This window comes from Podarcis pityusensis, assembly GCF_964106645.2.
Source record: "Podarcis pityusensis genome assembly, chromosome: 15".
NCBI lineage: Eukaryota > Metazoa > Chordata > Lepidosauria > Squamata > Lacertidae > Podarcis > Podarcis pityusensis.
This window is the reverse complement of record NC_138040.1, coordinates 13,666,647-13,680,986: the sequence shown is the minus strand read 5'-3', so window position 1 is coordinate 13,680,986 and position 14,340 is coordinate 13,666,647. Positions and strand designations below refer to the sequence as shown.

The window sequence follows — 14,340 nt, the reverse complement described above, 5'->3', positions numbered from 1 at the left end:
AGCACTGGGGGAGGAGGGCGTAGAAGAAACCAGGTCACTGAGGAGGACAGAAATAGAGCTTGCTGATTCATTGCACAGGAAGGCCTCGTTTGGGTGGGGGAACTGGGGAACACGGGGAACTTGGGCAAAAGGTAGAGCAGCTTGTGCGGTCCAGGGTATCGTATCACTTTAATCATACCTTCCAACTTTTTCCAATGCAAAACCGGGATATGTAGTTGTGGTGCTGGGTTGTGCTGCTGGGAGAGTCATATGCCCTACACCTTGCTCTCGCCCCAAAAACGTGCATTTGGGGTGAGTTCTTGTGTGGTGCCCAAAAACCGGGCAACCCAGTCAGACGGGTGGCATTTAAATAAATATTAGTATTACAAAATTATGCATGGCATGGATAAAGTAGATAGAGGAAATGTTTTTCTCGCTCTCTGAAAACACTATTTCTCATGAAGCTGAATGTTGAATGGTTGTCTGAAGACAACTTCTTCCTCTTCTTTGGCGATCACTCGTAGCCGAGTAAGATTGTCTTCCATAAACACGGTTTTAACAATGAGTCTGTAAGTGACTGTGGAGGCCAATTCTGGATCCACATGTCCTTCCACAGTGGGGACATTGGTTTCCGGGTGGGAGTTGATCACGGTGTGGATTTGCCAAGCGTGCCCTCCTCTTAGCACGTAGTTGAACTATGGAACTCACTTCCCCAAGAGGCAGTGATGGTCTGTGTAATAAACGGAAATCTGCCTTTATTCCCTTATGGGGGACATAAGAGCCCTTATAGAGTCCTTTGCAGGTTTTCCATTGGTCGGAGAAAAGAACAGAGGCCAACCAGAGAATATTGAGAAGCAAAGCAGCTAGTAAGCCTGATCTTTATTGAACTGTTGCAACAGGGTGCTCCCCTCACACGCAGGAGGAGGAGGAGGAGGAGGAGGAGGACCCAGAACCCAGGTGTGCCTGCCCTTATATAGACATTTTAAATTGCCCGCTTTGGAGTCCAAGACCACCCCCAGAAACATTATACATACATCACAGAAGGGGTGTAGCTCAAGACCACCCCCCAGACACTTCATACCTACAACACAGAAAGGGTGGTCTACAACAGAAATCTAAATGTGTTGTTTATCTCCTGTCTGGCAGATTACCTGTTAATGCTTACTTGATTGGGGAGCCTGGCCAGTCTTTTGTAGTGACAAATACTTAGTTCCTGAGCCAGGTCACAGGCTCACCCTATTCATACACAGATATACCCTTAAGATAGGTTTTGTGAATGAAAAGACAATGAGGAGGCTTTTCCATTTTCCTTTGACTTTGCAGAGAAAACATTTGGTCAGCTTGGGAACCAAAATGGCTCCAGGACTGCCCTCCTGTGCTGCCTCAGACATGTGGCCCATACATTTATATATGTGTTTGCCTGACAAATCCATGAACATATATGTGTGTGTGTGTGTGTGTGTGTGTGTGTGTGTGTGTATATATATATGTATGTATGTATAGACCTTTTTTAAAAATTACATCACCAACTTGGATGGCATTAAAATAGAATTGGATAAATTCATGGAGGAGACAGCTATCAGTGTCTACTAGCCATGATGGCTCTGCTCTGTCTCCACAGCTGGAGGTAGTAATGTTCCCTGTAGTCATCTGCTTGGCCATTGTCAGAACAGGATGCTTGGACTAGATGGGCCATTGGCCTGATCCAGCAGGCCCTTCTTATGTTCATCTTTCCACATTATTTCTGGATTGGGTTAGGGAACTCACTCAATAATTGATCGGTTTATAGCAGCCCCAGCAAAACCATATCGTGGAAAAACATGGGAGTCCCGTGCCCTCTGCCTTTGTACGTCTGCCTTTGCAAAATCGTAAGCGCTTATAAATATCAAGGCTGGCAAATGGTTTTGAGAAACTGACTCACTCCTCTTTTGCCGGGCATCCCCAGGGAAAAAGCCGAGAGCGGGAAATTATAAGGGGAGGCCACAGCAGCCTGCAGACACAGCCCAGGAAGCATTAATCTCTGTCGCTAAGGGAGCTTAACCCAATTACAAACCGAGTGAATAATTGGCTGCTTTAAGGAAAATGAACCCCAGGATGTTTTGGCTCAGAAAATACAACAGAGACATCAGTGGGCTGGAGAAGCAGGGAAGGAAAGCATGGCTGTCACAGAAAAGCCTATTCGTGGCTTTTGCCTGTGGTAACTGGAGTGCAAATTAGATGGCTGTGAATAGCACATGTTGGGGCTCAAAGGGGGGGGGCCTTTATAAATGGCAGCAGGGTAAATGTACACCCATTCAGAGTGAGGAGGGACAAAATGCATTGCCCTCACTCTGAGTTGGCTTTGTGTTGTTCTCCTACGCTCCAAACTCATAAGCTGCAAGGGGGAGTGATGCCATCGTGCTTGCTGGTTCCTATATTGCTCTGAGTTCCTTGCATAAGAAAAGGTTTAAGAGAGTGTGGATTTGCACATTGTGAAATAGAAATCAAGCCCTCGCACTGTGATTGGGGGAAAGGTCTGCTCAGGACTCTGTTTATTAAGGCAAGGCAATTGCATTGGAGAACACCCCCATCAGCCAGACTCTTCTCTGAGCTAATCAATAGGTCATGCAAATTTTATAGGGATGATAAAGTTGTCACAACCTGGTTAATAAGAAACCACAATAAATTGGCTTTGCGGGGGGGGGGGCACAGGAAAACAACATCACAGGTCAAAAACCTGAAACATTCCATACTTCCTTCACTCTTTCACCTTTTCTCCCACTTTCAGGCTGACTCTCTCTTTCTTTTTATACTCTTGGAGTTTATCCATATTTCCCTTTGTCTTGCTGTTTTCCCCTGGGGAAAACCATTCTTTAGCGCTCAATCGGAGAAAACAGCAATTTCCCACAGATTGCTGTTTGTTCTGATGTAAGCTAAAGAGAGGTTTTTTCCTGGGAAGGGAGTAGGACAAGTGGGGGCGGTCCACCCTGGGTGTCATCACCAAGGGGGGTGACATTCATTCCCGTTGGCCACCCACGACTCTCGCCTGCCCTGAGCCGTCAGGGGAAGGGGGGTAGTTGCACCGCTTTTTATTATTTATACCCCGCCCATCTGGCTGGGGTTCCCCAGTCACTCTGGGCAGCTTCCAACAGAATAGTAAAATACAATAATCTATTAAACATTAAAAGCTTCCCTAAACAGGGCTGCCTTCAGATGTCTTCTAAAAGTCTGATAGTTGTTTTTCTCTTTGACATCTGGTGGGAGGGTGTTCCACAGGGCGGGTGCCACTATCAAGAAGGCCTTCTGCCTGGTTCCCTGTAACTTGGCTTCTCGCAGGGAGGGAACCGCCAGAAGGCCCTCAGCGCCGGACCTCAGTGTCCGGGCAGAATGATGGGGGTGGAGACGCTCCTTCAGGTATACTGGACTGAGGCCGTTTAGGGCTTTAAAGGTCAGCACCAAGGAGGCAGGCGAGCAAACAAGTGAAGGGTGGAGGGAAGGAGAGAAACTGAAGCTCTATCAACTCAGGACCCAAACCCTGCAACCCCCAGAAAAGCTCAACAGCTTTGGCCAATCCTTCTCTAAAAACATTCAACAAGCCCTGGCAATGACAATGGGTAGATCACAGCCAGTCTTTTTATACTATGAGTAGATTGCAGTCTCTTGGGAGTCCAACTAGATTTCAATGTTTGGGGGGGGGTGACAAGAAATTTTCCTCACTGGGTACCACCTAACCTTGCTACACCACTGCTCAGGCCTATTCCAGGCCCGAATCCTTGCAGAGCCTGGATCCATACACTCCACTTCTGCAACGTCCCCCTCCTCCTTTTGTCTTTGATGCAGAGTGATCGAGAACCATCACATGGTGGATGGCGAAGAATACATGATGCAGTACCCGGAGTACGGGAAGGGATGCCCTTTGCAGTGCGACTGCACCACCGACTGCTACCAAGACGACAGCAGTCACCGCGAATACAGGTGAGTCTCCTGTGAAGAACACAGGTCATTTCCCACGGTTACAAGAAGGGTCTCTGTGAAAAGGTGTGGGGACTTCTTCATGCTCTGATGGTGAGAAACAAACCCTTGGGCAGTACTGCCCCCTAGCTGATGTGGCATTACTTGGGGGGGGGTTCTAAGAGACAAGCAGGAGGCAGGAGGACATAGAGGCCAGGGGGTGGCAGTGGGGGGATGCTAAGAAGTGAGGGGGCGGTAGTGGGGCACTGTAGGTGGGCTGCCCCGAACCCATTGATCGCTTATTTACCATTGACCAGTTTAGTGCCTAGAGCAAAACACCTTCCTCGCTTCGTATTTAAAGTTTTACTGCTCTTGATCACTTACAAAGCTATTTAATTTGCCATGTTTGTTTGTATTTACGGTTCCTGTCACAAGATAGCCAGTTATTGCAGATAGCCATTGATTTTTCTTATAAATTAGCTACCATAGGTCTGCGGTAAGCGAAGGTTTGTTCATGCCTGGTAAGGAGTTCTACATAAATAGCTCATGCTATAAATGTCCATCGCCCTTGTGTCTTTGTCAGTGAAAATATTTTTCATGCAACGTCTGGTGCTACTGGATCCGTTTTGTTGAATTAACCAGACAGAAGGTTTTGAGTGGATTTTAATTAAATGCTACTGTTCTGAAATTGTTGTTGCTGTTGTTGTTAATATGCCACCCATCTGACTGGGATGCCCCAGCCACTGGGCGGCAAACTGCTATTCTGAATGATGTTTTTAATAGGGTAGGGAAAACTGAGGGTGAGTTTATGGAACCAGTGGGAATGTGCCCCAAACATGTTTGAGAACAACTGAATTGGCTTACAGCACGGTTCATCAATGTTGTGTCCTTCAGAGGTGGATGGACTACAACTCCCACCATCCCTGGCTCTTAGCAATGTCACCTGGGGGGTGATGGGAGTTGAAGTCTTATTAACTTATGGAGTGTATTGTGTTGGCGACCCCTTTAAACCAGCAAGTGCCTATCCTAAAATCCTCTTCCTCCTCCTTCTCTACAGGCTGAAGAGACGATCGAGCAGCTCCACCTCTCCCCCGCCCAAGAAGAAAAAGAAAAAGAAATCAGGTCATCGCCGGAGCCGGTGAGTCACCCCCCAGTGGCGCTGATGTTGGGTTGGAAAGGCAAACAAGTGGATATGACCCGGGCCAGGGACTCTTCAATCCAGCCAGAATGCTGGGCTTTGAGCAAGTCCTAAACCAAGGATGTGAGGACCTTTGGCTCTCCAGATGTCACCGCTGTTACTGCAACGAATTTATTCATAGCCCTCTAAGCCGCAATCTGCAAAAATAAATAAATAACCCAAAACAGTTAAAAGGACAAAGACAACCAACACATTTGAAACAGGGCTGAAACCCAAACAATTGGTAAAGACCATTTTATCCTGCCAGAACCAAGATGGCGTCATCTGTTTCTGTTAAGTGCAGATAAAGGGGAAGCCTATCGTATCGCACCAGGAATGCTATTTCAGTTGGTTAGAGCATGGTGTTGATAATGACAAGGTTGCAAGTTCGATCCCCACATATTTCCTGCGTTGCAGGGAGTTGGACTGGATGACCCTCAGGGATGCTTCCAACTCTTATGTTTCCATGTTTTAGATTTCTCCCAGGCCTTTGTGCAGCACCCATTCCTGCCTGCAACATAACCTGTTGAACTCTGGGCTCAGCACACCTTCCCTGTGGTTGGCGTTGCCAGTTTCTTCTGCCTAACCCAGAGACCGGCTCTGCGTCCCCCGGCACAGAGACACTTCTCAATGCTTCACTGTGCCAGTATTCCATGCCTGACTCTGAAATGCATACATTCCTTGGTGTACTAAGTGCAGAAAGGGGAGGGCGGGGGTCTCAGCCGTTCTTCTCCTCCAGTTCTCTCCCCCCCAACCATCCTGATTTCAGATCCCCCCGCTAATGATTTCCTCCTCAGAGCTCAGCTAACATTTTAATGAGTGTGGCTTTCTTAAACCAGGCCAGGGGGAAATGAAACTAATGAGGAAAGTAGCAGAAGGGGGGGGGGGGACCAGGCGAGAGCGGCGCTGTCTCCTCCCTTGAACCAGATGATGATGTATAGGTATAATGTATAGGTATATGTATAAATTCCCCATAGGGCTGAGAGGGTTCATCCCAGAGGACCACCCTATGGGGGCTCAATCAAAAATAAAAAATCCTTTGAAGCCTTAACCCAGAGGACAGAAAATTTGGAAGGTTGCCTGGGTAACTGGGCACAGGAAGTGATGTCACAGGGGGATTTGGGGGCCTTTGGCATGAGGCTTGGGATAGCTAAAGAGAAAGAAAACCATTTTGGCAGGCTTGCTAATGGCAGGCTGGGAGAGATCACAGCCTCCAGCATTTCTCCAATGAGAATAGGGGTGCCCTATTCAATAACAATAATACAGTAGTACCTCGGGTTACAGATGCTTCAGGTTACAGACTCTTCAGGTTACAGACTCCGCTAACCCAGAAATAGTAGCTCGGGTTAAGAACTTTGCTTCAGGATGAGAACAGAAATTGTGCCACGGCGCCGCGGCAGCGGGAGGCCCCATTAGCTAAAGTGGTGCTTCAGGTTAAGAACAGTTTCAGGTTAAGAACGGACCTCCGGAACAAATTAAGTTCTTAACCCGAGGTACCATAATAATGATGATGATGATGATGTTATTAGTTATACCTTGCCCATCTGACTGGGTTGCCACAGCCACTCCAGGCAGCTTCCAACATATATAAAAACATAATAAAACATTTAAAAACTTCCCTCTACAGGGCTGCCTTCAGATGGCTTCTAAAGGTTGTATCTCCTTGCCTTGGGGCGGGGGCATAGCTGTCAACTTTTCCCTTTTCTTCGGAATAAGGGAATTTCCCTTTAAAATAAGGGAAACATTGACAGCTATGGCGGGGGGCAGGGTGTCACATAACTCCATACCCCGCAACATTTCTCCAGTAAAAATAGGGACGTCCTAAGGAAAAGCGGGACATTCTGAGATCAAATCAGAAACCAGGACAGCTTCTGTAAATCTGGGACTGTCCTGGAAAATAGGGACACTTTGAGGGTCTGGGACAGGGGTCAGCAACCCGCGGTTCCGGAGCCGCATGTGGCTCTTTTAGACCTTTGCCGCCGCTCCGGGGCGGATACTAGCGAGGGGAGGAGGCGCATTGTGCGCCCCGACACTTCCCACTGTGGCGGGCGCTGTACTGGCTGTGACGTTGCATGGGGGCGGTGCGTGCGTTAGTCACGCACCGTCCCGACGTCACCTTCCCGCCCGCTGTCAGATTGCGGCTCCGGACATATATTTGTTTTAAATGTCGCAATGGTTTTGCAGCTCCCAGTTTTTTTTTCTTCGGAAACGGGTCCAAGTGGCTCTTTTTGTCTTAAAGGTTGCAGACCCCTGGTCTGGGAGATGCCTTACATTTCAGTGCTGTGAAGAACAAGTCCCTCTTGAGACGACCATGCTGTAAGAACAGTACTTTGTAACAATACGTTACAAAGTCACCATCAGTCTCCTCGCACGCTGCATTTCCTGCAAATACACTGTGCTCCCAAGTGGTTCCGTGCGTCGATAATTTACAGACAATCACTATAATTATAACGCAGTACGATAGAAAACGTTAGCAATTCAGCAGCGGCTGCTTATTTGATGCAGGGATGGGGAATGTGGCAGCCCTCCTTCAGGTGCATTTGGCTTCCCCTCCCGTCTGCCTCTGTCAGTGGTCAGGGATTATAGGAATTGTAGTCCTGGAGGGCCACAGGTCTTCCTCTTGCCTCTGCTTTCAGCCAAAAGGTGGGGAGGGCACCATGGCCAATGGTATCCAAAGCTGCTGAGATCAAGAAGCAGAAACAGAATCCCACTGCCCTCACCCCACTCTCAAGAGAGGCCATCCATTAGGGTGACTATGGCTAATTCAGTCCCCAAACCACACCTGAACCCAACTTGAGATGGATCCTGATCACATATATCCTCCAGGAACTCCTGGTATTAATAATAGCAACATACTACCCAGGATTACGCTGGTGGCACTGTGGGTTAAACCACAGAGCCTAGGACTTGCTGATCAGAAGGTCGGCGGTTCGAATCCCTGCGACGGGGTGAGCTCCTGTTGCTCGGTCCCTGCTCCTGCCAACCTAGCAGTTCGAAAGCACGTCAAAGTACAAGTAGATAAATAGGTACCCCTCCAGCGGGAAGATAAACGGCTTTTCCAAGCGCTGCTCTGGTTCGCCAGAAGCGGCTTAGTCATGCTGGCCACATGACCCGGAAGCTGTACGTCGGCTCCCTCGGCTAATAAAGCAAGATGAGCGCCACAACCCCAGAGTCGTCTGCGACTGGACCTAATGGTCAGGGGTCCCTTTACCTTTTACCCAGTCAGTCAGTAGAGCATGAGACTCTTAATCCCAGGTTCATGGGTTTGAACCCCACATTGGGCAAACGTATACCTGCATTTTAGGGGGTTGAACTAGATGACCCTCGTGGCACCTTCCAGCTCTACAGTTCCGTGATTCTATTATTATACCTCCATTAAGCAAATAAAAATAGCATTTGCCAACCCACAAACCCCTCTCCAGAAATGTCTCAACAAGTGGGGCAGGGGAGAGGGGCATCAAATTGAAATCATTAAATTGTCGGCTGCATAAATGAAATGTTATGAATCGCTTTAAGAATGATTGGGAGGATGTCCTCATAGCAAAAGTGTGGTCTTAAGGGAACAAAGCAAGATTATATGGTGGTGTGAAAATTGCAATATATGCATTTTATGCACACATTACCCAAGTGAATACATTTTGGCACACATTACTTGGCTGGAGAAGTGCATTGCAAAATTGGGAGAAGTGTGGATTTTGAAGGGTGTCTGTGTTTCGTTCACATATTGTTTCTGGAAGTGTGAATTAAGTAAAGTTTGTCTTTAAATGTGAACTCAATAGAGTCAGTCCCCCCTTTCTTACTACCACCCCATAACAGGTGGTGAAATTTAACAAGTTAAAAAAGTGGGGGTGATGACCACAGCAGATGCCATTCCTTAAATACTGAAATTGGAACATGTGAAATTGGGGGGGGGGTTGCTACCTAGCATCGCCCCAACTCCCTGCTGAGGTGGGTCTTACCCATAATGCCACCTAAGTAGGGCTAAATTAAAGCAACAGACACATGAAACATAAAAAGGTTTGTGAAACACCCCCCCCCCCTGCAAAATTGTATAAGTCTGAGGAATGTTGTTCTCTCTTGGTCTGACCTACCTCAAAGGGCTGTAGTGTGGATAAAACTGGAAAGCCCTGAGCTCCTTGGAGGAAAAAAAGTGTGGGGGGGTGTTACAAATTTGACAGATGGAACAAGAGTTCTCCAACCCCAAATCCCTGGCAATGCTTCTGAACCCCACAAGTTCTGATGCCTGCTTTCACCTCCACAGGGACTAGCAACTTGCTCAAGAAAGCTGAGATTCTTTGGGTGTTGAATTGAACCCTTTCTGTGTTTGCGCAGGGGCACAAAAACACACACAGTCCTGATAGATGTGGCCTGTGTAATTTTCTTGTTTTAAAAATATGCCAGGTTAGACACTTGTCTGGCCCGGTCGTGTTTTCAGAAGTCTACCATGTTGTCCAAACCATCCGCTCTTTTCAGAGAGACACTCCTTAACCTCTCCTTTGTCTGTTTCCTGTCTTGCAATCTCAGCAAAAAAAGGAAACCTGGATCTGAACGCAGGTGAGTGCCAACGGAATTCGCATCATTCCACATGATCTATTACCTATAATTTCCCATATATTTATAGAAACCCATCCAAGGTGTCTGGTTTTTTACGGCTTTCCCCACAAGGTTTCCCCAGCCACCCAAAAAGCAGTCCCATAAAGTAAGGGGGCTAATTTGTCTGGATGCCTTTAACCCTTGGATGGCTTCAAAAGAGAATTGGACAAATTCCTAGAAGGGTGGGCTCTGCCTCTACAGTTGAAGGCAGCCCAGCTTCTGCTTCCCAGAACCACAGGAGGGTAGATGGATCTTGTGGTCAGGTCCTGCTTGCAGATTTCCCATATAAAGCATCTAGTTCAGGGGTCAGCAAACTTTTTCAGCAGGGGGCCAGTCCACTGTCCCTCAGGCCTTGTGGGGGGCCGGACTATATTTGGAAATAAATAATAATGAACGAATTCCTGTGCCCCACAAATAACCCAGAGATGCATTTTAAATAAAAGGACACATTCTACTCATGTAAAAACACGCTGATTCCTGGACCGCCCGCAGACCGGATTGAGAAGGCGATTGGGCCGGATCCGGCCCCCAGGCCTTAGTTTGCCTACCCATGATCTAGTTGGCCTCTGTGAAAACAGGAAGCTGGACTAGATGGGCCATTGGCTTGATCCAGCAGGCTTTTCTTATGACGTTCCCACATGCTGATTCAGCTCCATTTCCTCCTGACAAACTGACATAGTCCTTTTTCGCATTTCAGCGGGGATAGCTCTTCCCCGGTACGGAAGGAGAAGAAGAAGAAGACAGGGAAAAAACATCGGAGAGACAGGTAAAGGACTCAGGGCTCCCCCTTTTCATCTCCCCCTAACAATGGGAAGGTCCATAGCTCACTGGCAGAACATCTGCTTTTCACGCAGAAGGTGCCCCCGTTCAATCCCCAGGGGCATCTCTGGGGAGGGGTAGGGGAAGGCACTGAAAATCCTGCCAGCATCTCTTTGCATCTCAAATGCTTCACTAACAGAGCCAGAACCTGGCTTCCATTTTCTGGTCACGCTGGACTGTGACAGGATTTTGGAAACTTGCATGGGTACTTCTGGGCAAGCAGCCAGTTCCAAAGCTGGCCAGTAGCACTGCCAGCTGGCCTAGGGATCTGGACCCTGGAGGCAATTGCCCTCAGGCTGGTAGGTAGAGGAGGCAGAGCAGCTGGGGGACTGGTGCAGCCTGTCCTGTCTGTCCCTCCATGGCTTATCTGGGCTGCCCATCCACCACTAGTCAGCATGCTGTAGTCACCAGTCAGCAGCGCCACCTGTTGACAGCCAAGCAAACTGCAGCATGACAACACCCTTCCATTTTTATTATATTCGATCCCCGACATCCCTGGCTTGGGCCCTAGGGCACCACTGCTGGTCGGTATAGACACTACTGGGCTAAGTGGTTCAGTAGTCTAACACAGCTTCCTTTGTTCTCATCTGTCTCTTCCACTAGACAATCTCCCGTTGATAGGAGAGTACATACTTTTTTTAAGCAAAAGGTCCCAGATCTGACCCACCTAGCATTTCCAGTTAAATGGAGGCCCCTGGATTGGAAGAGACCTTTCTTTTCAGGAAATTGAGGTGTGCCACTGCCAGTCACAACAGGTTAGAACTGGGCTGAATGGACCAGAACTAACAGAGGCTATAGATTGTTGCAGCCTCCAACTCCCATCAGCTCTGTCAGGATGCTGTGATTTGGAGTCCAGTGACATCGACAGGGCAACATGGCTGTGTTACATAGAGACAAGTTGCTGCAGGTTCCGTCAGTAAAGGCCATGGTCAATCTATCTGTTGTCTGCACAGCCCCACATTCTGGACTAAGATGGTCTGGATGAGCAGTTTATTTATTATTATTAAATTTATTGCTCACCCTTCATCAGCAGGTCTCAGGGCTGGTTACAGCAATTTAAAATTCAGGAATAGGGTAATCTGGGTGCTGCATCTTTGGTGTGGCTCTTATGCAAGGAAAGAGATATTTGGCTATGCGCTCCCCCCCCCTTTCTCCTGGACCATCTCAACCAGTGTCTCTCCTTTCCTCTCTTTGTTCCTGTTCTTGCCGTTTGCCCATCAGGTCTGCGTCTGGCTCTCGTAAGAAGAGGAGGCACAGGTGAGGGTTAATGGTGTAGATTCCTCCCCCCACCGCACACCTTGTCTCCCCTAATCCCACATCCACATTCCTCACCTCCTCCCCCATCTCAGCCGTGACCGGCAAGGCAAATTATGCACTGCCCTCTAGTGGCCAAAGACCACATTTGATCCTCTTTCTATAACAAATTCACCACTTGCCCCCTTGTCAGGCTCAAGGTCTCTTCCGGCCAAGCTCAGAAGAAACCACATTGGTCCAGGGCCATGAAAGTAGCTCCATAAAGGCCACCATAGCCAGGCACGAAAAGGCCAAAGGATCCGGGTTCAAAGGCTTGCAGGGAACAAGGAAGGTCACTTGACTTGCCCGGGAGGGCGTCACCAAGATTTCACCTGCCAGGAACTCCTGGAGGAGTTCGCTCCATAATGATGGGGCCACCACCAAGGAAGTCCAGGCTTGGACATCCAGATGGGTGCAGGGGTACCTGTGGAATCTGCCATGGAAAGATGTCGTGGTGGTTACCAATTTCAAAGGCATTTAAAAGTGGAGTCGAACAGATTTATGGAAGGAAAGGCTGTCAGTGACTACTAGTCATAGAAAACATACCTTTGAATACCAGAAGAACAGCAGGAGAAAGTAACTGCACTCCTGCCCTGCTTGTGGGATTCCCAGAGGCAACGGTTGCCAGCTCTGTGAAACACGTCACCCAGAATCTGCCATTGGAGGTGGCTACTTCACTTTGTCTAATGATAGAGCCGGCCATGGCAAAGATTAGTTAGGTGAGCTCTCGGTCTGATCCAGCAGGGCTCATCTTATGTTCTTACATGAAGTACAGTCTCTAGAGCTGTTCTCTGCAAGCTGGGGAGGGTGTGGTGGCCAAAATTTATATAATAAGGCGTAAAATGCACCAACATTATAATCACTTAGTGATAACAATGGAACTGCAATAGCTTTCAGTGCAGGCACACAGAGCTCTCCTCATCTGCAACAGCCTCCCTGTTCATTTCAGCACAGGAAGCTGATTTGAAGGTGCAGATAAAGCAATGGGTCATGGTGAGGTGAGATGTCATGACTTGCAAAACGTTCTCTAGACCGTCAGAAAATAGCCTGCCCCTCTGATTCTGGACCCTCCCCCTAAGAGTCGATTCCCCATGGAGAGGCTGATAAGCAGGCCACAGGTTTGGCACTTTGGCACCTGGGGAAGCTGTTCCATGAAATATTCCAGAAGGAAAAACTGGCTGCTGAGCCTGGTGCTTCCTGTGCCCATGTCTGGTTTCCCTCCTCCTCTCTCTCTGTCTCTCTCTCTGCCTCTCCCTTTTCATGTGCGTTCAGTTTTCTGCTGTCTCATAGGTCCAGAAGTCTCAAGAGCAAAAGGAAAGAGAAGAACAAAGACAGAAAAAGGTGAGGATCAGAATGGATTGCACCCCATCCGCAGAAGAAAACAGCACAGAAAATAGCACAAGTTGAATGCTTATTCCCATGTTACTTGCAAGTGAAATTTCCCCCCGGAAGCAAATAAAATGGGAATTAACCATCTTGAAATACTCATGGAAGATGAAGCAAGCTTGTTTCCTGCGGCTCCAGAGGGCAGGACCCAAACCAATGGATTCAGATTACAAGAAAGGAAATTCTGACTAAACATTAGGAAGAGCTTTCCAATGGTAAGAGCTGTTTGACAGCAGAACAGCCTCCTTTGGAAGGTAGTGGACACTCACTTGCTGGAGGGTTTCCAACAGAGGTTGGATGACCACCTGTCAGGGATTCTTTCGTTGTGATTCCTGAATTGCAGAGGGTTGGACTAAATGACCATTGGTGGTCCCTTACAACTCTGTGATTCTAGGACTAACACCTTGAATTTTGCCCGGTAGCTCACCAGCAGCCAGTGCGATGCTTTCAGAACTGGTGACTCAAGGTCCCGTCAGACTCCTGAACCCAGACCCATGGTTAGGCTCAGCATCCAGGCCTGGATCCAAATTCAGCCCCTCTGTAGCTTGCACCAGCTGGTCCTTCCGTTGTGCCAAAGTCCTGGCTGTCAATCAGGGTCTGGGTCATGATGGGGGCAGTCCCAGAACTCCTCCTGAGCCACAGTCATGGACTAATTGGACACTGAAGAATAGTCGGGGGAACCAGCTGGGGAACACCCAGGGGAAGAAGGCTGAGAACCAGGGGAGTGGTGGTGGGACAATGGGGTGGGAGGGAGAAGAGGGAGAGGACTGGAAGGAGGTGTCAGAATCTGAAGGGTTAACAGGGCTTAGTGAGCAGGGGGAGTCTGTGGCAGAGAGAAGTCCAGAATCAGAGGCAGAGGTTGAAGCAGAAGAGGAGGGAGACCAAGAGGCAGAGAGGAGTCAGGCTGGTGCAGAGTCATGTGTGCCTCCCCTTCCTGCCACGACAATCTCCCTTTTCACCTTGTCATCTAGAACCAGGAGAGGAGAGATTAGCTGTGTGTAGGTGCAGTCTCTGATTGCTTGGGGAAAACACTGGAGAAGAGAGCACTTAGGGAGCTATGGGGAGGTGAGGACCTTCAGCCTCAGTAACTGCTCCATGGGGCAAGACCTACCAGGGATAAGCTGTTATGCTCATCCAAGTCTGTGCAGATCTTGTTTTCTCCA

At 48.5% G+C, this 14,340-nt stretch overlaps 1 protein-coding gene across 5 annotated transcripts in view; it reads left to right on the top strand.

Moving 5' to 3' along the window:
- Positions 1-14,340, top strand: part of SRRM3 (serine/arginine repetitive matrix 3) — a 102,977-nt gene that overhangs the window by 64,916 nt on the left and 23,721 nt on the right. For 3 of the 5 annotated variants that reach the window (XR_013979844.1, XM_080982973.1, XM_080982975.1), the window contains exons 5-10: positions 3,799-3,933; positions 4,967-5,047; positions 9,611-9,640; positions 10,377-10,445; positions 11,720-11,755; positions 13,064-13,132. Coding sequence is in view for 4 of the 5 variants with exons in the window: in XM_080982973.1 (XP_080839099.1) it covers positions 3,799-3,933; positions 4,967-5,047; positions 9,611-9,640; positions 10,377-10,445; positions 11,720-11,755; positions 13,064-13,132 (420 nt within the window). In the remaining variant the exon portion in view is untranslated. The remainder of the gene's footprint in view (positions 1-3,798; positions 3,934-4,966; positions 5,048-9,610; positions 9,641-10,376; positions 10,446-11,719; positions 11,756-13,063; positions 13,133-14,340) is intronic. The other 2 variants (XM_080982974.1, XM_080982976.1) reach the window with 1 other exon arrangement.